The sequence below is a fragment of the Thamnophis sirtalis genome, unplaced genomic scaffold (assembly GCF_051295495.1).
Source record: "Thamnophis sirtalis isolate CommonGarterSnake01/CBP01778 unplaced genomic scaffold, rThaSir2_p1.2 scaffold_9, whole genome shotgun sequence".
Lineage (NCBI taxonomy): Eukaryota > Metazoa > Chordata > Lepidosauria > Squamata > Natricidae > Thamnophis > Thamnophis sirtalis.
The window spans coordinates 38,000,913-38,026,766 of record NW_028261389.1 but is presented as its reverse complement, the minus strand read 5'-3'; the positions used below and the strand labels follow the sequence as shown (position 1 = coordinate 38,026,766).

Below are 25,854 nucleotides of genomic sequence, written 5' to 3'. Positions count from 1 at the left end.
TTCAAGAGGCAACTGGACTTTCTTGTTTCTCTTTGAAGACATTTCGCTTCTCATACAAGAATATTCTTGGATGAAAAGTGAGACATCTTCAAAGGAAAAACAGAAAGTCCACTTGCCTCTTGAAAGTAGCACCTTTGGGACAACCATGACCTGGATGCCTGAGAGTGATTTTAGATCCCTGAATAAAATGCAGCATATTGTTTTATTATTTTGTACATCCACTAGATGGCGCATATGCTTTGAAACAAAGATAGTGGAACTTCTGTAACTCCTTTATCACAATATTTTTTTCATTTGATTTTATTTCTCTTCATCCAGAATACAATTCTCATCAATAATGAGAATTGAATTCTCAGTTCAGTTCTGCATCCACTGTAGCTTTATTAATAAAACTTTCTCATATATACTATATTAATTAATTCAGAGTAATAGTGGCATCTTATAAATATTCTATATTTATAGAATATAGAACGTTCTATAAATATAATAGGCAAGAATAAACTATGTGAGAAAAAATAGTCTGCCATTTGTTGAAAAAAATGATTACATGATTTTTTTTGTATATTTTTGTAGGCAAAGCATTAATAGTATTATCAATAGTAATAATAGTAGGCTTTTAATATCTGCAGTTTTTAATAGATTTATATACATTTTAGGTTAATTTATTTTTGATGATGTTTTAATTGTTGGTGAGGAGCTGCTCAGAGTTCAATATAGAATGGGTGGCTATTCAGTGTTTAAATAAATAAATACCAGATATTATTTAAAATGCTGCTAAAGATAACTTGCAAATTTAGATTCCTAAGAATTTGCTGCTATAATCACCATAGATTCATCAAGATTTCAAGCCTGGAATCCTTGGGTGCTTTGGGCAGAGAAATCTGACAGCAATCTCCTCTTCTCCCAGGCTAATCATAGATGGATGCATATCAGGGGTGGGTTTCAAAAAATTTTGGAACCTCTTCTGTAGGTGTGGCCTGCTTTCCGGGTCCACTGGTGGAACCTCTTCTAACCGGTTCAGTAGATTTGACGAACCGGTTCTACCGAATAGGTGCGAACTGGTAGGAACCCACCTCTGATGCATATGTAAAACTTTTCAAGATTGAGAAACACCGCAATAGAATGACATTACACTAAGGCAGGGCAGGGTGTCAAACTCAAGGCCATGGGCCGGATCTGGCCTGTGGGTGCTTAGATCTGGCCTGTGGGGCTGCCCTGAAAACAGTGAAGGACCAGTCCATCGTGCTTCTGCCAGAGAAAATGGAGCATGGAAGGGCTGCGTTCAACCCTACCGAGCTCCATTTTTGGCTGCAACTGCTTCCTGCAAGCCTCTGCCAGTGTAAATGGAGCTCTGTTTTTACTGGCAGAGTGCTGGGGTCACCACAGGCTCCCCCGACACAAGTGACATTGCTGGCCATGCCCACCCCTGCCACGCCCCCCAGGTCAAACACAATTCTGATGCAGCCCTCAACGAAATCTAGTTTGATACCCCTGCGCTAAGTGGTTCATACTGTATCACCATCAGATGGCATTTTGTAGTGGTGTAAGTTCTGTAACTGCAGATCTTCAAAGGGGCAGAATTCTTGGCTTGGAATCTGTCTTCTGGAACTTTCTGCCCACCAATGTAATGGACACTGAAAGAGGTTTCTGCTTAAAGGACTGCCACGAAGTTTTGAGACAATGGATGAAAAGCATATTGATGCCTCCATGACAGAAAGTGCCTTATCACAGCATATTGCATTGCAAATTGCTACCTTGCATTGACTTTATCATTGTCTGTGCTACAAGGACTCTTTTTCACATGTCTAAAGCAATATTCAGCAAGTAATAAATTAGTATAAATTGAAAATGCAAAATGGATCAATTAAAATGTATAAGAATAAAATCTGAATGTATATTCATTACATAATTCACCGGCAAGAGATGCTGTTAGACAATACTGATTTAAAAATTCTTTTACAAGTATTTTAATATTAACTCTGATAATTATCTATCAAGGAGGAAGAGATAGAGATAAAGGAGATGATGATAGTTATGATAATGGTGATAATACTGATTCCAATTTTTAGGCTGACAATTTTTCAAAGCTACTTATAAGGCATATGGACAATTGTATATAAAAAGACAAAAAATACTACTAGTTTTTTTTAAAGGAAGAAACAGATTTTAATATCACTACTAATTAGAAACCATGTCAGAAGGAATAAAGTAAAACAAAGTCAGTCATGACAAGACCATCACAAGAAGCCAATGTGGAGGCACAGAAAGTTTACCAAAGTTCTGAAATTTAAAAGGACACACATGCAAGAGATGAAAAGAAGATTAAGTCATTCATAATGGAATGTAACATCCAGTGAGAATTTACAATAAAAGGGAAAATAGCATTGTAAAAGAGGTAGCACTGAGATAGATACCCTGGAAGTAAGCAATGGGACAGCATATACTGTAGCTCTGTGATGGTGAACCTATGACACGCGTGCCACAGGTAACACACAGAGCCATATCTGCTGGTACATGAGCCGTCAGCTCCAGCACGCATGTACACACGAGCCAGCTGATTTTCTGCCTTCCGGAGGGCTGGTTGTTTTCGCCCTCCCTAGGCTTCGGAGGCTTTCCTGGAGCCTGGCCGAAAACGGCTTCTGGTGGCCCACAGGAAGAAATACCAAGCTCAGCTTGCAGGTGATCAGTGCAGCGTGCATGGGGAAACAGCGTGTGTGTGGGTTGTGTGTGCATACACATGTGGGGCGCACTTTGCATTATGGATGCTGGTATGTGCACGTACTATTGCTTTTTTGGCATCCAACAACAAAAAAGTTAGCCATCACTGCTGTACTCCTTATAAATCCTTTTGCCTTACAAAATGTTGAGGCAGGGAAGGAATATGCATTTATCTATGCATTTAAGGCAAATAAAAATAAAGTGGGAAAGAGGACTGGGAGACAGTCTTTGTGAAATAGAGAAGGGGGAGAAAAAGGACAGGGAAAAGGGGCTGAGAAGCTAACTTGTAGGCTTTTATGTACATACTGTATTGCTCAGAAGGGGGGAGAGGGGAGACAGGAAGACAATTCTTGAGGACTGATGGAGCCTCCAGCCTGGAAGGTGAAAAGAGGATCCTTGTCTACAGGGCTTGACACTATTTTATGTTATATCATTTCAGATTATTCAGGAAATCTTTTGCTTCTCAGTTTAAGAGGGAAATATACTGGAGAGGCTGTGTTTGACTCCTCAAAAGCCAATCAGCATCCTTGGGACTGTAATGCAATTTAAACTTTGTGAAAGAACTCAACAATCTTCTGCCCACTTCATGTTCACACTGTCTGGGCTAAGTTTAAGCCATTAAAGAGGCATGGCTTCGAATGACTCAGAAACGTACAATGAACATATTAGCAGCTGCAACAAGATGGTCAACTCATATTTTAGCTCTGTCTACTTAAAATATAATTCATGACATAATCTATAGAAGGGTTGTTTAGGACAGCCGCCCCCAACCTTTTGGGCACCAGGGACTGATTCCCTGGAGAGAGGTTTTTCCACAGACAAGAGGGTGTGGTTTCATGTGCTGCTTGCATGCCACGGATGGGGCTTCCCTTGTTTTCATGGCCCAGTTTGTGGCATCCTGCAGATTGGTGCTGGTCCACAGACCAAGGGTTGGGACCCCTTATTTAGGGTTCCAGCTCTAAAAGGGCCATGGTTGCTGTCACTTTAAGGAATATGCTATTCTCAGAGATACACCTGGGCCTTGAATTTCTGTCAATCAGGAAGACATCAAAACCTTTTTTTAAAGGTCATCTGGCAACTACCTAAAAAACCAAGGGCAATCTTTTAATTATGTTATATTTATCAGTATGGTTACTATTTCTATGCTACTATTTATTGTAACCTGACAATATTGCAGCATTTTGACTGTGGTCACTATAATAATTTAAACAAACACATCAATATAAATATGTTTCATCAGACAACTGTAAGGGGCAAAACAGAAATTGGGATTTATACAAAAATGGTCAGCGTAAAATAATTCATTTTGAAAGCATAAATAAATAAATTAGGGGTCCCCAAATTTGGCAACCTTACGACTTGTGGACTTCAACTCCCAGAATTCCTCAGCCAATATGTGCTGGCTGATGGATTCTGGGAGTTGAAGTCCACAAGTCATAAAGTTGCTAAGGTTGGAGACCCCTGGCATAAATCATAAATTTCATTCTAGAATGCTGAATAAACTTGCTGATTGTTGGTTGAAACTTTATGAATTATCTTGAGAAAACTTGTATGGATTAATGGTTTAAGTACCAAATGAATTGAGGATGGTACATAGCCCAGAAAAAGAAAAAGAGGGGGAGGGAGGTTAATGAAATTCATACTATTTAATAACAATATCTGGAAAACTTCTAGAGCAAATTATAATGGGATCAATTGGAAAACCCTCAGAAAGAATAACATGGATTTGCTAAGAACAAGTCTTAGCAGAGTAAACTTTTTATTCTACTTTAATAAGGTAAACTCATCAGTAAATTGTAGCTTAATATCTTATTTTTATTTCATTTCATTTTTATTTCAATGCATTTGGCAATATAATAAAGGGTACTCATATTTGTAAGCCAATAAATTATGGGTAGAATGGATATTAAATTAATATATATAATTAAATTAATATATAGCTGGCTTGGAAATCCCATGAAATTTTTCTATAAGATTCAGTCTCATATATTATATTTTTCAACATTTTTATGAATGAGTTTTATGAAAAAACTGGGAAAATTTAATAAATTTGGAAATGTTACCAACCCATTTAAGATAGTTAATATAGCAGAAGGCAGAAAAATAAAGGAAAGTTTGATAAGACACAGAAATTGACTGAAAATATTAGAATGAAATTTAACCAAGGCAAAAGTACTTTTACCTTGGGGGTAAACTAAAGGTTGGTTGACAGTAGCAATGTAAAAAAGATCTGGATGTAATACTTGATTAAAACAGAGTCAGTCAAAGAGGCAAATGCCATTTTAGGCTTCATTAACATAAAATAATAAGAGTTAAGAACCTCATTTTATTTTACATTGGTCAAACCCAATATGACAGTATTCTGTCAAGCACACACTTTAAATACGGTAAGTGAAAATGTTTAGAGAAATGGCTTGAAGATGATCAGAAATACCTGTGAAAAAAGAATGAAGAAGTGGCAGTTATAATATAACTGAGGAGGTGCCCCATGGAAGGTCAAGATCTGCTTTGCATCAAGTCCAGAGTGCAAAACATAGATTAATGGATTAATGGCCGATTCCTAACTTCCTATTAGTAAAAGCAGTCCATTAACGAAACTCATTTCAAAGGCAGCAGACTGTTCAGTCAGAGGTTAAACAACCATCTGTTTGAGATGTTTTAATTGAATCCTTGCAATAAATAGGGAGTTGGCTGCATGTCAAAGAAGGCCCCTTTCAATTCCACATGTCTATGAGTTTCTATGCAGAGAGATTTTAAAAGTCACATGAGTGGAAATATGATCAAACAATTGACCCAATTAAAAGCTTTGAAGCACATTTTTAATTAATTGCATTGTTAATATTTCAGCTTTCTACATAAACTAATTTTACCTCACATTCTGTCAATTTATGGAAAGAAATATCTTTTTATTAACATGGTAAAGTGAGCTTAAAGTGAGATTATCATGCATGAACTATGATAATATATGTGGGTTTTCCTCCCAATAGTTGAACTTCACACAGTGAATCAATTTCTATGAATCTTTAGTTGGATGTAAGTTACATTGCACTGAATATAGTTTACTCCTAATTATATGTGAATATATTATTTCACACATACTATAAGGAATCTTGACAATATCATGTATGTATGTTTGTGGGCATTTTCCAAGAAAAGCAATGGATATTATAAAAAATGTTAAATCATAGATAGGTTAACTCGGAATCTGTTTTCTTATACCTTTTTAAAGCTATTGCAAGAAACTGCATATAAAAAACTTGATGTGGTAGTCCTTGTTTCACTAGGGTGAAAATATATAAGAATGAAGATCTTTAGAGTATATATGTGTGCCTCTAAAACATATTGTTGCCATCTGTCATTTTGAAAGGAAGACAGTTTATAAAGAAATGGACTTGGGGACAAATTAAAAAAAAAAGAAGACCAAGAAACAGGAAATCAAGGCAGATGTTTTCTGGAAGAAACCTAGAGGGAGAAATGCATTTCAGATATCTTGGCACAGCACTATGTTGCTTGTATTATAAATATGCAACATATTGTACTCACGAGAAGGGAAAGCATTTATTTTTTCTCAGTGGAATACTAAGCAACATCTCTTTTTCTAAAAGAAATTTTAAGTAATAATTAGACTTTATTTTAGGAAAAAATGTACTGAGATTAACAGATGTGTGCAACTGGGCATAACGGTATAAATACCCAAGGGAGGAAAGCATGATACTTAATTGATATCCTTTCTATAAATACCATTATGTTGAAGATAGGGTATATCTTTAGAAGAGAATATTTGTAACTCAGGGCTAAATTTTTTGGGGGGAGGGGGTCCTTGGTCTTTTTGAACTTGGTTGTTTTCTTGTAGACATTTCGTTATAAAACTGGATAACATCTGTTAAGTAAGCTCCCTGTTGGGAGAGCAAGTATGTTCAGAGAAGCGTTGTTAGAGTTGTGTTGGAGAACACACAAACCAGCATACAGAGACACTACAGTTTAAATAGGCTTTTACTTTCGTGGAAATAGAGGTATCAGAGTTCATCAAACAGTCCAAGTCATGCATGGATAAGACAGTCAGTCATCAATGTCTTTCAGTTAAGGGATAATCCAAATAACATAGTCCAGTATCATATAATCAGTTCAGTACTCAAAGTTTGCTAGCAGTTGCAAAACTTACAATAGCTCACGGCACTTTCTAACAGCCAGTTTCCAAAACACTCAAATCAGATCAGCCCAGCATCTAACGAACAGAGAGCTAACAATCATTCTGGCTCCCTCTTATGGCCAATTGAGGAAAACAGCTACCAATCACAGTATGATTTAAAGAAACAGGTATAGCATTGTTACATGATATATATATTGCCAACCCAACCATTAGATTATATTCCTAACAATATCATCAGCTTCTGCTAAGAACCGCCTATACCACTGCACTGTGACCCAGCTGTAGCTTCCAAATATTCTTCAAGGGTAGCTCCACATAGAGCATATTGCTGTAGTCCAAACGTGAGATGACTAGGGCTTGAGTGACCAACCACAGGGTCTTCTGATCTAGGAAAGGCAGAAACAAGATGAAGTTGTTCAAACCCTCTCATATATGAATGAGGCATTTTCTGTTTTTATTTTAGATATAAAAATATTACATAAAATTATTAATATCCATAATTGGATTCTGCTGCTTTATTTATGAATTTTTCATTCAACCTTTTTCCCCTTACCTAAGCAGATAGTTTGAATTTCTTACAAATGAGACTCTTCCCTCAGATTAAAGCAGCTATGGAGTGGTTTCAATTGCTTATTTATTACTTGCCCTACTTAAGATTCCAGACAGTCTAAATGATGTCAATCACAATATACAGGTAGACCCCAACTTAGAACAGTTCGGTTAGTGACAATTCAAAGTTACAATGGCAATGAAAAAAGTGACTTATGACTATTATGACACTTATGACCATTGCAGCGTCCATATAGTCACATGATCAAAATTCAGATGCTTGGCAGCTGGTTCATATTTATAACGGTTGCAGTGTCCTGGGGTCATGTGATCACTTTTTGCAAACTTCTGACAAGCAAAGTCAATGGGGAAGCCAGATGCATTTAACAATTGGGTTACTAACTCAATAACTGCAACTGCACTTAACAAATATGCAACAAAAGTTGTAAAATGGGGCAAAACTCACTTAACAAATGTCTCACTTAGCAACATAAATTTTGAGCTCGATTGTAATCATAAGCCAAGAACAACATGTAGTACCTGTTGGGCAACTTTCATTCAGGGCAGAAAGGATTGTTATTACAGTTATAAGTTAGATATAGAAATTAATCCTGATTGGTGGTCATAAAAAATATTTCTTGTTCTTTGGGCAATCAGAATTTTACCTTTAATTTTGGCAACAACAGTCCTTTAGAATTATTAGGAGCTGCGTTTTCCAAAAGCAAAGTCTAGTATTTAAGTATTTTGATTATTTGAACCCAATTGTTCATTGTGAAAATTATTTTTCAGTACACATATTCACTCTGTGAATATTTTTGTCACAGTCATTACTGATCTTTTAAGTAGACAAGATGACTAATTAAGAGGAGGTGAAATATGAATAATGGTTTAACTCTGCTTGATGTTAATACATGGTTGTATAACTTTATGAATGTCGTTTTTGGAAATCTTTTAAAAACCTTTTCAACATAATGGGCAAAGTCAGGCAACAGAACGTCCACTCACAAAAATCTTAGATGTGTATCATGCTTTTGTAATGAATAATATTGCTCTTCAGGTTTTGTTTCACATACATTTCACTTCAAATCTAAACTAAGCATATAACAATAAATAACTATTTAAGTTATTGTGCACTCTAATTTATGCATATTGATCAACTTTATCACTGTCTGCCTTTTTATTGCCATCAGTTTTCCAATTTTAGGAGTCTTTCCCAATGACCTTTGCATTCATGCTTCTCCAGAATATCTAACGTTTAACTTTATTTTTAATGCTCCCATTTAGCAATTGGTTTTATCTCTTATTTGTTGTGCGTGTAGTCCAAGATATAGTCAACAACTGTCTCTGGCAGAATTCAAAGGCTTTGCCATATTACTGCACTATATTATATGGCCTCGGTGGTGCAGTGGTTAGAATGCAGTACTGTAGGGTACTCCTGCTGACTGTTGGCAGTTCGAATCTCACCAGGCTTAAGGTTCCCTCAGCCTTCCATCCTTCTGAGGTCAGTAAAATTAAGACCCAGATTATTGGGGGCAATATGCTGACTCTATAAACTGCTTAGAGAGGGCTGTAAAGCACTGTAGAGTGGTATATAAGTGTTATTGCTATTGCTACCTTAGCTGAATAACATGCTCCCCATACACGGCAATATGCTAAAGAATGAATGAGGAAAAGGATGAAATTTTGATTAGTTGTCACTTTCAGCAGACTTCCATTGGTCATAATTAATAGTCTAATGGGATTTTAAAAACCGAGGAAGCTTAGGGAGTGCTGTGCAGTAATACCAACCTACCTTAAAGCACGTTGAGCAGGGCAAAGTTGCTCCTCAAAAGCAACTATGCCTTTTCTTTTTGGGTACTCAAGTATCCAGTGGAAGAAATTTCACATCTTTTAGTTTTCAGCAATATTAAAGGCTAATTTATCTGCTATGCTGTCTAATTTGTTTTATATACAACCCCTGGGCATAGGGATCAAAACTCTGCTATACCTCTTACCTTCTATCCAAATATTGTCTTCGGCAGAAAGTTTTTCAGTTCTGACAAAGGTATGCTGAGTATGTTCTCCAGCACAGTTTGCAAAAATTTGTGGCCCAGCAGGAATCGTTGGAGCTGCTACCAGACTCCGACAGCAAAGGGCCCTATGAGTCAGCCCTGGAGGATGTGGAGGACCCTGGACAGGGTTCTGACTCCAAGCAGGGCGCAGAGAGACTGGTTGGCCACCAAGGGCCACTTGAGCCTTGGATCAGTGAAGAGGAGACAAGGGAGAGTGATCCAGAAACCAACAGTGAGTTGTTCCGGGATGCACGCCGTCAAAGAGCTACTCGGCGTCAAGAACAACTACGTAATTACAGGAGGTAATTACACTCAGCTGATGGTCATTAGGCTCCTCTCCAGACTATAAAAGAGCCTGCTTGTGCCACACCCTTGTTGCAGAAGTCAACGCTTGGACTAAAGAGAAACTAACTTGGCAGGCTGGATTGCTGCCAGAGTTTGTTTGAATTGCTGCTAAGATTTGTCGGACTTGCTGCCAAGGTCCTTATCTGTTTGTTTACTTGGCTTTCAGCCACCGAGAGTCTGGATTTGCTGTTAAAGGACATTCTCATTAAGCATGTCTCGGCTTTCGTTACTGGACAAAGGAGGGGGTCAGAACAGAAACCTACCAGATAAAGTCTGCTTGGTTTTTCTGAAGAGCACCTTCTGCAGAAACAGTTGTTTAGCAAGTACAGTCAGAAAAGCTACAAGGAATTGTGAAGCAGAGCACAGCCAAGGCAGCTGCTTGACTTCACTTTAAAATGAAAAGTGGCCATGATGAAAAGTGGCCTCAAAGTAGAGCTTCCCTTGAACTTTCACTGATGAGGAAAAAAATTGACGACTGACAAAGCTTTTTTATAGACATCATAAGAAGGGACTGTGATTAGATCATGATAACAATACATCAATTCTTCTTCTATGACTGAGAAGCAGTATGCATATATTAATTTTATACATGTGAAGCATAGGCTAAAAGTAAACGGGTTTGTTTTCAAAACCATTTGTGGTTTAGCTTGCTTTTAGATTTACATTGCTGTTAAAGTTTGGAAACCTATCTTTTACAAGCTGATTCACATTTTGTGTTGTGTTGCTTTGCTTATTTTTATTTCAGGATAGTCCTCAGAATAGCTGTCAAGTAGCTGTCATAACACTCTGATGCTTCTACCATAATAAGATACATTAAACCTGTGTCCATTCTAATAATTTATAAAAATTGGGATATTCTACCAATAATAAGCTTACACTCAGGCACTCCTGGGATAACTTGGATAAATCTCATAAAAGAAATATTGATGAAAACATTTTGTGGAACATTTTCACAAGGTCACCTTTAGAGTAAAAATGAGTAAAAACTACCCTTCTGAATGCACTCCTTCCTAGTCCCTTTCTCCTGCTGGACCTAACCATATCTTCCTTGTTCTCGTGTTTGCCTCCTTATAACATTTCCTTTTTCCTGTTGTCTCTGCTTGGAAACACCCACGTAAATTATTTACTTGAATAATATTTTTCCCTTAAGTCCTCTTCTAAACAATAACTCCCTTAGCAGGAAATCTTTCAAAAAGTTCCAAGTTCCTAGGACTTGGAAACCAAATGAGAAATTGAAGCCAATATATCATCTCATCTGCAGAGTTTTGAGGAACAGTAGATTTTCAACACTTTCCACTATTGTTAGCTATCACAAGAAGATTATTCAAATAGATCCAGGCTTCTATTTCAAACTACTAACTACCCATTCTGAAGATTTTCACCAACACAGTGAGAACAAAGAAGAATGGAATGGGAATTGAGACCATCTTCCTAAAGTTGCAATCTGCATAGAAAATGAACTTTACTAAACATCTTGAGAAAAACTTCAAGTCTCAAGGAATAAGAAGCCATAATATAGAATATTTAAAAGGATCTGAAAGTCATATTTCTCTCTTAAGATTCTAGTGTTGTTGGGTTTTTTTTCCACAAGATAGGTTCTGCTCCTAGATAGGCATGATCAATGATGAGACTGAAAGCAGACTCACTCATTGTTTTCAGACTTCTTGATCCAAAGATTTCTAATAGCTGAATAGTAGTTAATAAGCAATTTTTGAACATGACTAGAAAAGGAAATCAATCATGGTTTGAGTAAGGTGATTATTCCCTCATCTTCCAGTGCTCAAAACTGGGTGGAGACTGTGGTTGTGTTATTTCCTCATAAGGCACAACTGTCTGGAACATTTATGGGTGATGCCTGGTCCTCTCCTTTATTCACAAAGATTTGAAAAGCTGATCGGCCAGTGCTGCATTCTTCACCATGGTCATCAGTCTTCAATCTGTCATTTCTAATTCCAGTCATTCTGCTGGAAACCCATACTTTAGCCCTTCTCAACCCTTTTCTGAAGCAATTTTAAAAAGTGAACAGTTTCTTGCCATGTTTGATTGTGTCCTAGATATATATTTATTTCTCTGTATTTGCATTTGTATTTAATAGATTTATAGGCCATCCAATCCCAAAGGACTCCTATTATACAATTCCTGTCCTTCGGTTTCATATTTATCAGTCATTCTCTTCCCTCCATTTTTGTTCATATAGAGCACGGGTGTCAAACTCGATTGCCTCATGTGACATATTGTGATGTATTGTGATACATGGAGCTGGAGTGGGCATGGTTTGTGCATGATACATTTGGCCCATGGGCCACCAGTTTGACGATTCTAGAGCCTCTTTCACTTCCCGAGTCCACAAAATATTCTCTTTCATACTTCCCATTTGTTTAATTTCACACATTTCTCTGGTACCTTGTAACATAATTCTGTTTTACTCTACTCCAAACAATTTCCACATTCTTTTTTCTTGTGGGAAATTTGAATCTATATTCATATAGGACTTTGTGTCTTATTCCTGTAGTCATTCTACTTTGTTCTAGTTTCTTTCACCTCTTTTCTTTTCTTACATGATTATCTCTCCCTAAAATCTATTCTTAGCAAAGAAGAGTCTGCCCCACATTCAAAATCTTTCAACATCCTTCAGCAATATATGTTGTATAATAAATAAATCAACATGCATAATTTAAGTTACCTGTGCTTGATCAATGTAAAGTTCTTCATCATGGTCGTGTAACTTATCCAGGTCTTCATATATTTCGGAAACATAAGTTACAGAACTCATTGTAGGAGCAGCCATAATAGCATCAAAGACAAAGGCTTGCAACAGTCTTCAAGGGGCATCCCCTGCTGGAAAAGGGAGTTATGTATGTTACTGGAATGGTACTTTCATAATAACAAAACTCTTTTTGGATTTCTATTAAGAGGCAAATTAGAGCAGTGACCATATAATAATACATTTAACAATGACTATGTACTCATATGTGGAATATCCCAGGCACAAATTTCTAGATATAGTTTATTTCAAGAGCCTATTTTAAGACTACTGTGACTTAGGGCTAGTCTGCCTGGTAGGTAACTAATGATCAGGGAACTATTTCTGAAGAACATAAATATATAATTTCATCCTTTATTAATTTACCACTCAAAATTACTTCAGAGTACATTTTTGGCACTACTTTCAAAGTATGTCTCAAAAGTGTTTTTTCAAAAGGCAACTGGACTTTTTTTTTCCCCTTGGAGACGTTTTGCTTCTGGATAGAATGATTCAAACAAGTGTTCAAACAAGTCAATGCTTTGTGTGTGTGTGTGTGTGTGTGTGTGTGTGTGTGTGTGTGTGTGTGTGTGTTCAATTTCACTTTTTATATATACCATGCAAGAGTATAAGATATATCAGATAGAGCCAAGACAAGTAATTAGCAAACTAGGAGAGCACATCCAGTGGGAAGATTAGTAGGGTGAGATTGAATATCTCTGGAAGTGGATTTGGATTGAGGCAATTAAATTCCATGTATTAACCCCCTAACATTATTCTGCAGAATAACTCAGAAAGATTATATTTCAGTAGAATTACCCAGGTATAATCATAGCAACCATGATTAAATGGGTAAGCTGCTGCAATGAGGTGGATGAAAGTATTTGATAATAATGGATATTCAGCCAAAAAAGGTAGGTTCTTTTGAATGATTCCTATCAATAACTTTTATATTCTTTCCTTGACATTTAGTTTATCATGAAATCTCATGAAGGTATTAGATTTAGTTGACTAACTTTATTTTTTTAATGTAATGATTGGTTTTGCAGTGCAGTTTTTGTTAACTCCGTTTATAATTTGCACCTCATATACCACCGATCATAATGGGTCTTAATAAAATATAAACATTCACAAACAAAATTTCATTTTCATTATTCACATATACTGAACAAAAGAAGTACTGATGTGGGAGGAAAATATGGATACATCTGATGTCCGACTACTTCACTCATGCCTTTTATTTTTTTTAAAGAAGTCATTTATAAACTGTGTTTATAATATTAGAAATTCATGAAACACTTCTGCTGTTGAGGTTGCCTTGACTCAAAAATTCTGATATTAAATACTTGAAAGAAGGCCTTTGTGGAGTAGATTTCCTCATGAAGGTATGAGATTCCAATGGGAATAGTAAACAACAGAAGGCCTTCATTTTCATCTTGTGTATTTCAGTTTTTTTAAAAAAAAATAGCTAATAGGCAGAATCTACAGGCAGCTAAGTTTCTGTACTTTCATTTTTTATTCAAAGGTTAACTGTACTGAACTTTTCAACAATGCTTTATTTAGAATATTCTTTTGAGGTATCATGCTACTAAAAGAAATATATCTTTTCAGTGGCTGGACAAAGATAATAAATAGTACAAACATTAAATGAGATGCTGAGGTCACATTTTCTTTGGAAACCACAAACTCAAATTAAAAAGCAAACAATTAAAATATATGCTTATAATTATTACTCTTTTCAAAGAATTAAAATTGTTTGAAAAATAATCATATAATTTGATGTGTGTGTGCGTGTGTACATGCATGTGTGTGTGTTCCCAGGTGTAACTAGTGGCTTATAAATGACAAAAGAAAGAGAACGCTTACCTTTTACTTCTGCCTGCTCAAATGGCACATAGAGTTATTGAGTGTTGAATGAAGAATTGATAGTATTTGACTCTAGCCAGCTGTGGTCTGGTCTGAGACTGAGGGAGGATGGTATGGTAAAGATCAAATCCTGAGAAATGTCTTGGTGTTTTAGCAAATCAGATAACATCTTCTGAATGCCTAACCTTGTAGAGTAGTTAGGTGTAATTTATTTTTGAGGAAAGATATTATGTTTCTAAGTCTGTACTGAAATAACTAATTCATCATTCATGCCATTTTCAAGAACAAACAGAAAACTAGAATACTTAATGCCATTTCTTTTCTATATAGCAATAAAAAGTGAACTTTAAACACAGTAACTACAGACAAAATCACTTTTGTATTATTTATAGTAAACCATACAGATTTGTTTTAATATTAGGTTTTTATATGTAAATTCTTTATTGTAATTGTTTTGTATGTCCTCAAAAGAAAAAATAATAATATTTTCTACAATCAATTAAAGCAATATAAAAAGAACAAACACACAAATTATAGTCAATGGAAGTTTAACAGAACCATTTAAAATCGAGAAAGGTACAAGACAGGGTTGCCTCCTATCACCATTATTGTTTATTATAACCTTGGAATTATTGCTGAATAAAATACGGGGGTCAGATGATTTACAGGGAATCAAGATTAGGCATCAAGAATATAGATTACGGGCATTTGCGGACAACTTGGTTATAACTTTAATCCAACCTGGGAAATATATCAAAGTTTTAATGAATATGATTAATCAATATGGCCAAGTATGTGGGTTTAAAATAAGATCCTAGTTAAAAATATGAACACTAATCAAAGGGAAGATTTAGAAAAAATAACAGGATGTGAAATAGTTAAAAAGGTTAAATATCTAGGAGTTCACATCTCAACCTCAAACAGGAAACTATATAAGTATAATTATGAGCCACTATGGCATAGTATACAGGCAGAGATGAAAAATTGGGGAAAACTACAATTATCTATGTTGGGAAGAATAGCAGCAGTGAAAATGAATGTCTTGCCTAAGTTGCTATTTCTTTTCCAAATGATACCAATACTTAAAAAAGATGCAAATTTGCTTGAATGGCAGAAGGGTATTAACAAATATGTATGGGCAGGGAAAAAGCCAAGAATAAAACTTAAAATAATGCAAGATGTACGTGAGAGAGGAGGCTTGAAAATGCCAAATTTAAAACTATACTACGAAGCAGTAGTTTTATCAATAATCAGTGACTGGATCAATTCAACAGAGGATAGAATACTTAATATCGAAGGGCATGATTTGGTATACGGTTGGCATGCTTATTTGATATATGACAAGAAGGTGGATAAGAATTTTAAAAGTCATATTTTAAGGAATGCTCTATTGCGTGTCTGGAAAAAATATCAATACAAACTAAACCATAAGATGTGGGCAATTCCCAGACGAGCAATAGAGAACATAAGTATAGCACAAAAAGAGGATGTAACCATATATAGACAACTTCTTACTATAGAAAGAGGTATATTACAGTTAAAACCTTTGAATGTACTAAAAGAGGAAAAGGCAATCCAAACATGGTTTCAGTATGGACAGGTACAGACCACATGGAAAAAAAGATCAGAAAATTGGTATTATGCAAAATGAGGACAATCTACTAAAACAAATTAGGGATCAAAGTCAAATGCATATAAAAAGGTTATATAATGTATTAATAGAAATGGATTCTGAAACAGAATTAGTTAAAGACCGTATGATAAAGTGGGCACAAAATTTTGAAGAACCAATAATGTTGGATACATGGGAAAAGATATGGGTAAGAAATGTAAAATTCACGCAAGCCCAAAATCTGAGAGAGAATTTTTATAAGATGTTTTATAGATGGCATTTAGATCCTAAAAAACTGGCTTGCATGTATCCGAATTTACAACCTAAATGCTGGAGATGTGATTGTGTTGATGCTACATATTACCATATATGGTGGATTATGCAAAATATTTTTAACAAGTGGATAAGACTAACTTAATCAAGACTAACTTGATTTTGTACTTAATAACGGCAGCAAGAATGTTGGTGGCGCAATACTGGAAGAAAGAAGATTTGCCTACTATTCAAGAATGGACATTAAAAGTAACAAACTAAGAAATTCCAGATAGTTTATGGCTAAAAAAGTGAGGAATGAGATAATCTGTTTAGAATTAGCCTAACAAAAGAGGAGTTAAAGCACAAATGAAAGATGATACTAACTCTCTTTTAGTTTATCATAGAATATGCTTGTTAAAGATTTATACCCTGTATTTGTTCTGGAAAGCCGGGGGGGGGGGAAGGAAGGTTGGGTGGGTTGGGTTTGGGCGGGGAGGGTGGGAGAGGGGAGGTAAATATTTGTAAAAGCTTTTTTAAAATTTTCAATAATAAAAAAAGAAAAAAGAAAGAACTCAGACTAATTTAAAAAATAAATTGACATGTCAATCATTTGACTCATTTGTCCTCAACTGAAAATAAAGCAATAAGTCTTGCCTAATGACTAGAAAGATTTTCTTCTTTATAAATTATTACTTATATACACACAACACACACACACACACACAAACACACACACACGTTGATAGTCTGGAATGGAAAAACTTTAGAGTGATGCAATATAAAAAATGAAATATTTTCTGTGTTAGTTTGTAATCAGTGAGTCACAGGTTGACTGTGCCCAATTGCCAGGATGGATAAAAGCTGCAAAAGACAGGTAACCAGGTCATATGCCAGGAGGATTTTATAGATGATAACCAGCATCTTGAGTTATATCCAGAAAACTACTGATAAGAAGTGCAGTTCATGAAGCAGAGATGCTATACTATAACTACCTATGCCATTGTGTTCTGGAACAGCTGTAGCTTCTAAATAGTTTTCAAGGGTAGTCCCATGTAGAGTATGTTGCAACAGCCAGAACATGAAATAACTAAACCATGAGTGAATGCTGATGTGCTGGTCAAGATAGGAGTTACGGCTACATTAATTAAAGACTTTTCGGTTTGTAGATGCCACCTGTTCTGTGAACAGAATCTCACATTGCTCACCAATCCTAATCTCAGTCTAGAAAACCCCCCATTTAGATCTGCATAACCTCAAGGTAGGTTAGTTTTGAATTAAGTGTCATTCATTTTATTTGTGCAAGGCTCATTTTGAGATTTGAATCTAGCAACAATATTTATAAACATATGATATTCTGTATTCAGCAGGTACGACAGTTTGCATTAATTGAAAAGAACTGGAGTTCAGAATTTAAACTAAGCATAAATTATTACTGCTGGAAATGCTTGTCTTAAAATGTTAGGCTCTCTTCTGGTTAAAAATGACTTATGGGACTTTTTTTTTTAGATATATGAACATATATTCTTTACCGTAATACAGATTTACTGTTTCTTTCTTCATATGTATGTATGTATGTATGTATGTATGTATGTATGTATGTATGTATGTGTGTATGGACATATAGTTTGTAGTACAACCTGTGATTGTGGGATTTCCTTCAGGCCCATTAATAGGTCAATCTATTTAATTATGTTCCTAATTAGCCAAATATGGCTTAGTATTGCTATTTAACTGGGTATCATTATCTTCATGCCACCAATTTGTCATTATTCAGTTAGTAAAGAATGAGCTTGTTCAAGACTGCAGCTTATTCATAAAAAGATATTACATGATAACACTTTTATGGAACATGCTCAGTAATTTCTTCTTTCTGATTTAAATGTAAATAGTATGAAGGAACAACTATACAATAGGATGTCCTTAGTATTCATGTTTTCTTTCCTTGACAACTAAGAATTGTTTCTGCTACTCAGAAGGCAAAGGGTACAAAGCTTGTCAAATTATTTTGTCAGACGAAGTCTCTGATGTAACCTCCCAGGTTGCTTGATTTTGTGTTTCTATTTTGTCTATTCCTCCTCTTTATGACCAGTATTATTCTTGATGATTTTCCATTCCATATTATTATTATATCCTATGCTTATCTTTTATTTATATTTAGAGATTTAATGTGTATGTGTTTCTGTATCTATCTGATATACATACAATATTTTATATAGATTAAGCTATCCAGAACTAATATGGAGAAAATAAGTTTTCAGCAAGACAGGGTTTACAAATACATGAATGTCTTACAAAGCTTATCATCACTCTTTGAGTAAATCTTAAAACAAGTTTTGCTTTTCTATAGAAATGAAGACCATTTTATTAAAAAGGATAGAATGACATTCTCTAGAATGATATGTGTAGCTCAAACACAAAACTATCTTCATTTTTTACCCAATAGATAAAAGTATTTCTTATTTTTTAATTGTAAAATAATGGAGCTTAAATAATGCAGCTTAAATGGTGAGTAAAGGGGGAAGATTGCTGATGTTAGTTCCATAATTAAACACAGCAATCTGACATTTGCAGTACTGTAATACTATACCTATAAAGATTATACTATTATTGCTTAACATAGGTCAAAACACAATTCCTGAATATCCAGGCCAAAATGCATACAATATACCACAACAAAAGCTGTTTTAAACTAATATTTCTGGCCCTTAGAATCCATCTCTGAAATTTAAAGTAAAGGAGTTACTAGGAAAAAAATAGAAAATATTTCAATATTGCAGGAACTTTTTAAAAAATGTTACAAAATATATGGAAAGTGTAACAAGTCAATTGCCAGCAAAGATCATTAAATCATTATATCACAAAGTAGTCTTTAAATAACAAGAGCCTGAAGGAGACGGAAGCACAACATGAGGTCCAATGGAATTGGGGGTTTGATTCCATTGCCATCCAAGCGGAGATAACGAAGCTGTGGTAAATTTCTCTCATAAACATAATCTCCCGGGATAGGAATTGGACATACTTGAGTTCCATTAAGACCTAAAAAAACAACAACACGAAATAAATATGTGAAAAGTTACTAATAATAAATTTATTAGATTACTAGGTAAAAGCTATTGATACTTTGGAATATTATTATTATTAATTGCATTTCTCAGGAGTCAGTAAGACCATCAGTCAACATGGTGTTCTTCTTTCGTTTATGGAAGGTGAGAAAGATAATAAAATAGAGATGTTATGCTGGTAAACCATCAATTAAGTGGCAAGGTACTGTCAATGTCATTTCTGAAGTTATAAAGATGTTTGAGAGGTTTGTTTGTTTTTTGCCTCAGCAGACAACAGCATCTGGCTGGCCTTGTCTAGGCTCAAAAGCTAAACAGGGTCAAATCTGGTTAGAATTTGGATGGGAAATTTACAAAAAATAGGTTCTAATCTTTAGATAAAGACTACAGGTAGAAGTTGAAATATTGACAGTTTAAAAATCACTTCTGATTTTTGCCAAGGAGTCAAGCTTAACCGAGTTACTTCGTTTTTTTAAGCTGCACTTGCAATAAATTGCAGGAGTTCTCAATCTCCCTAAATAGCTCCATCCATCCCATCCCATCCCATCCATCCATCCATCCATCCATCCATCCATCCATCCATCCATCCATCCATCCATCCATCCATCTATCTGCTTAGAGTTGTTGGGAATCAGGATGATATGTAAATTTAATAAATAAATCTAAGAATTGTAATCAAAGTGAAGTCACTGATAAAGGGGAGGTTAATGCAGAGGCACATTTAATTTAATATTTAATTTCTTCCTTTCTTTGCATCTTTTAAAGAGGGCTACAAAGGGCAAATATCAGAGAATTATACAGATCGGGACTTTGTCTCCAACCCCCATCCCATTTATTTATCTACTACTAAACTTTAGAGTTGATATCTCTGCTTGTCATAAGATTCAACCATTTGATGCTCATCCTATTACTTTATATTCACATTAAAAAGGATAGAATATTCTCAGAGTTACTGGGAGTCAGATGGCATATCAATTTAATATACCATTATGGTTGGCTGCACAGCAGCCAGATGCTTAGACTGCATTTAGTGTATTTACTCTCCTATCAAGTCCTTCCCAGGGACCTAGGATAACCAGATGTTGTTTGATGATATTATTATTTTGTTTGGTCGCACAGTCAATCAAATGTTTAGATTGGATTTGGCATCCATCTATCAAATTATCCCATTATTACTATTATTCTGATGTCTCTTCCTAGTTTGAGTAGACAAAACTTTGTTGTGAATACTGAGTAGCATTCATCATGATTATCTAATTAGTTCTTGTATTGTTGTAGTGATAGACATTTCAATAGATAAAATACATCAAATAATCCTACATAATTTGTATGTCTGATTTCTGGCTAGTTCTGATTAAATAAGCATTTTTTTTAGTTATCCATTCTAATTATTTCACTTGGAGTTGGATTCTGATTGGAGAGACAAAGTGAGCCACTAGGACAGTCTTATGATGCTAATTGGCTGAATTTGATTCTGCTTACAATTGTTTACAATGAGGTGAATAAGATCCTCTGAACTGTGACTTCATCTACCTGTTTATTATATCCAGACCTCTCATGGGAAGATGACCTGGTAGGAGACCCATGCAATAATGTCAGCCTCTTTGAGGGCAGAAATGATCACTTTGACCTTGAAGGAGGTGGGCCCATCTCAAGGGACCATCATGAGGTTTGCCACTGGAGATATTTACTGTCCGGTTTCCAATCTTCCCTTTATGGCTATTATTATATGTTCGATTACCTTTTGCGGTGCTGGGATAGAAGTAGTATATTCATTCTCATATTATTATTGTACTCTCAGTGTGTTTTGATTACATTGGCTATGGCATCCTTCTGACTAGCTTGAGAGTTGGAATTGGGGAATCTGTGCTGCACTGATTTGCTTCCTTCCTCAGTAATTAGTTTTAATTGGCATTGAATAGGGAAAAGATTGTGCCCATAATCCCTCACTAATGGGATAAATGTTCTTACCCTCTCTCCATTTAACATTTGCATAAAACTGCTTGGTAATGTTATTCGTAAGTTCAGAATCTAGTATCATCATATTGTATTAATTGTATATACCAGGGTGTCAAACTGATGGCTCTCGGGCTGGATACATCACACACAGGCCACACCCACCCCAGCTCCGCAAAGGGGAAAGCATCATGAAACATCATGTGATGGCAATGTGACAAAGCAAGTTTGACACCCATTGTATATACCAATTAATACAGACTACATGGCTGCGCAGGGGAAGCTGTCCGTGAATTTATCTAGTGTTGGAAGCTGTTCAGAAGGAAGCTAAGAAGAACAGACTCATGCTCAATCCTGTCAAGATTGCGTGTCTGTGGTGTTTGGGGCTCCCTAGATTGGCACTTCGTGGGTATCACTATAGTAGTACAAGAAATACTGTTCTTGGATGAGGTGCACTTTGGCATTCATGACATAGTACACAATTTGGGAGCTCTCCTGCTTTGAGATCTTGCTTAAAGAAGTCCAGAAGGGCCTTTGTATAGGTCTGCCATGCACAGCAATTCTGCAACCTTTTTTTCAATTTAGAGGTCCTTCAGACCATCAGTTATGCCCTATTCAATTTCTGATGTGACTATTGAAATGTATATGGGACTGCCTTTGAAAACCATACAAAATTACAAGTGATTCAATAGGCAGTGACATAGGCAATGACAGAAAATTCTTGTTATACCCATTCTCATCACTACTTAGAGAGCTGCATGGATTATGACTTGGCTTCCCAGTGCAATTTAAGATACTGGTTGTCATTTATAAAGCACTTCATTGCATAGGGTTTAGTTCTTTGATGGAATGTATGCTTCTAATAGTTTCTACCCATTTAGTATAATTGTCACAAAGTGGGTGTGTTTGGATGCCTCAAGTTAAACATTGTTATTTGGCATAACCAAGGATGAAAATGCCTCCTCTAACATGGCAACAGCATCCCATCTGAGATACATACATCAAATATTCTGAATTCTCCCAAAACTTGCTTTTCCTGATGCCTGGCATTCGAGTATTTTGACAATTATTTGTTTGTTATTTGTATGGCTTTGTATGAGCACTGGTATATATATCTCGTCACAAGAGTCCATCACGACAGAAACCCAATATTTTTACTGTTGCCTTTGTTATATTTGTGTTTTTTTTATTTTTTTTATTTTTATTTTTTTATTTGTGCTGATAAATAAATAAAGGGAGACTAGTATAGATCTATTTCAAGCTATTTAGCTCTCATCAGCTAGCCATACCCTTACTGGGATTTGAACCTGGGCTAAGGGTAAGGGTATGGCTAGCTGATGAGAGCTAAATAGCTTGAAATAGATCTATACTAGTCTCCCTTTATTTATTTATCAGCACAAATAAAAAAACCACAAATATAACAAAGGCAACAGTAAAAATATTGGGTTTCTGTCGTGATGGACTCTTGTGACGAGCCGATTGACAGATGATGGAAGCAGTTAGCTTCCTCCCATAATTGGGGTTTACCAGGGGTTGTAAAAATCTAATATATATATATATACATACATACATACATACATACATACATACATACACGAGACACACAGAATGTTTGGGCTACCTTGAAAACTAATGAATAAATATATAAATAATGATAAGGTATAATGATACATGTGAACAATTTCAAAATGCTGCCTTTTTATGCTGCTATATGAAACATAATCCAATGCATATTATTCAGAAGAGAGACTTCTAAGTACAAATGTACTTACATGTAAGTACAGATGGCAAATTTATGTAAATAGTGGGAAAATAGAGTTCCTGCAAAAGCATGGACCATATACACTTACTATTGATTCTGTTGTTATCAAGATGAAGATGCTCAAGATGGATACTGATATCTGGGATTATGGTGAGTTCATTGTACGATAGCTGAAGATCAAGAAGGGATGAAATATTAAAGACTTTGCTTGGTATGCCTCCATCAGTTAATTTATTGTGGTTCAGCCGTAGGGAAACTAATCTGAGCATTGCATCAAAATAATTGTCTGGTATTGTTTCAATAGAATTACTGTCCAGAAAAAGCTGGTTCACATTAGCAGGAAGAATTGGTGGCATTTTTGTAAGGGAATTTTGAGCAACATTAAGTTGCATGAGACTGCTCAGTCCTTGGAAGGTGTTGTTTGACAGAGTGTTGTCCAACAGTTTGTTTTGATGTAAGTCTAACATAGTTAGGTTTTCCAAATTATTGAAGACACCTTGAGGGATTATCCCGATTTTGTTTCTTGCTAAACGCAATTGTTCAAGACTTCTTGGCAGGGGATCTGGCACTTCTTCTAAATAGTTGTCTTCCAGGTACAAGTAGAGTAAACTTTTTAAATTGTTAAATGCACCTTTTTCAATTCCATTGGTAGTGATTTTGTTATTGTTCAGATTTATCCATTTTAGTTGGGTGGCATTCGCAAAAGACTTCTCTGTAATTGTTTCAATGAGATTGTTTTGGAGATAGAGGTACCAGATACCCGGTGGGATGGCAGGTATTTCTTTAATTGCCTTGCTATCACAGTATAAAGCATTTGGAAAGTTTGGAGGACAGACACATTCTTGTGGACACTCAAAGGTATAAAACAACCAGTTGTATGGATCAGATTCATCCTCCATTGTTCTGATAGTGCGAGTCCACACGATATTGGCTAAGAAGGATACCAAAAGGCTGGAACAAAATATTATATTCATAGTTTACCTTAAAAAGAGGGCAAAATGAAGTTACACACTACACCTGTATCTTTTGTTTCCAGCAACAAAACATTAATTTTATAATAAAATTTGAATGTATTCTCATAAGAGTAAAATATAGTATTATATCATCTCTATCTGTTCCATACCCCAACATTTATTTTCAGAAGTATTGCTTAGTAGAGCACACTGCAACTGATTTGTCTAGAGTCCTTATAAGTTTCTACTCAACTAAGCTGCATCCACAGTCAATATTTATTTAAAAGAAACTTTAGATAAGTTTGATTCACTAACTGATACCATACAAGTTTATTCTGCCCTACAAGCCAATTTTCTATTATATGGTAGCATTTGTACAATTCTCAATAATACATCTGAAATTATAAGGATCTTGATTGATACAAATAAGTATTTAAAAAAGGAGAGACCAGCTGGAAAAATATATACTGAAATGTTCTAAGTACATTTATTAATAACAAACAATATTAATGTTGAAAATTAAAGGGATTATTAAAGAAACAGGAAAACAATAATTTGCATTCTGTATGGTTGTGCAGGGAGTTGGGGGCTGGCTGTCTTTCTATACTGCTCCTCTACAACATGAAATCCAACATCACAATGTTTTGATAGGCTTTGAAATTGATGGATAATAACCTTCAAAATTTCTTGGTATATAAACTCAGGGAAAAACACAGAGGGAGGCTAAATAATTTTGAGGGAATACTGTAATTTATTAATTTATTAATATTAATTTTGCATTTCCTTCTGGTACATAAACATTCCCAACATTTTCCTGTACAGGTTTGGTACAGGAGGCACCTGAAAAATCATTAAAAACAAATAACTTTCCTTCCAAAACTAGTTGTAGTTTCATTTCTCAGAAATTTATAGCATTCAAGTCTAAAATATACAGATACATCACTCCAAATACCTGATTATTTTTTCTAATTTAACACTGTTTCAGATTCTAACTTACCTCAGCTTGGATTCTCTTCTTTCTATGATAACTGTTGCTAGACTATAGTAAATGAGTTGATCAGGCAACAGGCAGTGTTTTATGAATACAACCTCATATATATGTGTGTGTGTGTGTGTGCATCAGTGACTACAAATTTAACCCCTAAAATAACTTCTTACCTCAGCACCTACACAATATAATACAGGAAATTCTGTATTTCCCATCAAGATGCCTTTGGAGTCATTCCCAGTAAATACTAAACTCAAGTTTAAAATAATGGAGTGATTGTAGTAGAAATCAGTAATATTAATGCAGATACATTCAGATATTTGCATTCATTTTCAAGCTACTCCAATTAGAGAACAAAGTATTCAAACTAGTGCCATCTGTTCCCGTGGAAACCTTTTATTTGATTTTGATCAAAAACAGATGCAGGAATGCTTTTACAGATATTATTCTTGATTAGGAAGACTAGAGAAGACAATTCAGAAATCTTGATGAAATATGTTTGCTACTATTGGAAGAGTTTGATACAATTCTTGTACTTTCCATGAACAAGAAAAATTTCTTGTCTCCAAAATAAGGACATTTTCTAGGATTAAAACTTTGTCACATATTCTAAATTTTTCTTTTACAATCACTATTTATATTTTTTATCTTAAATCATTTTAATTTCTTTACATCTGGTTTTCCAACTAAGGGTATGACACATGGAAGGAAGAAGAGATAGGACCAAAAGTCATTACTATTAGCATAACCAGATCAACATTCCAGAAAATCTGTCTTTTTCATTGGCTGATTCAGCTGATGAGGTAGGGCAGGGGGATTTCTTTGAGGCCCAGATCAGCATTATAGT

General features: G+C 35.2%; 2 protein-coding genes across 2 annotated transcripts in view; both read right to left on the bottom strand.

The window, feature by feature from the left end:
- The window catches only part of EPYC (epiphycan), a 138,666-nt gene extending 124,729 nt beyond the window's left edge, over window positions 1–13,937 (bottom strand). The window contains 2 exon segments of the mRNA XM_087722548.1: window positions 12,497–12,632; window positions 13,903–13,937. Of these exon segments, the coding sequence (XP_087578674.1) occupies window positions 12,497–12,632; window positions 13,903–13,937 (171 nt within the window).
- Window positions 13,938–19,158: 5,221 nt separating this feature from the next.
- Window positions 19,159–24,040, bottom strand: KERA (keratocan). Its single transcript, XM_087722540.1, has 2 exons — window positions 23,155–24,040; window positions 19,159–19,325 (listed from the first exon to the last, which is right to left on the bottom strand). The coding sequence occupies exons 1-2, from the start codon at window positions 24,038–24,040 to the stop codon at window positions 19,159–19,161; spliced, it is 1,053 nt and encodes a 350-aa protein (XP_087578666.1).
- Between the last annotated feature and the right edge of the window lie 1,814 nt (window positions 24,041–25,854).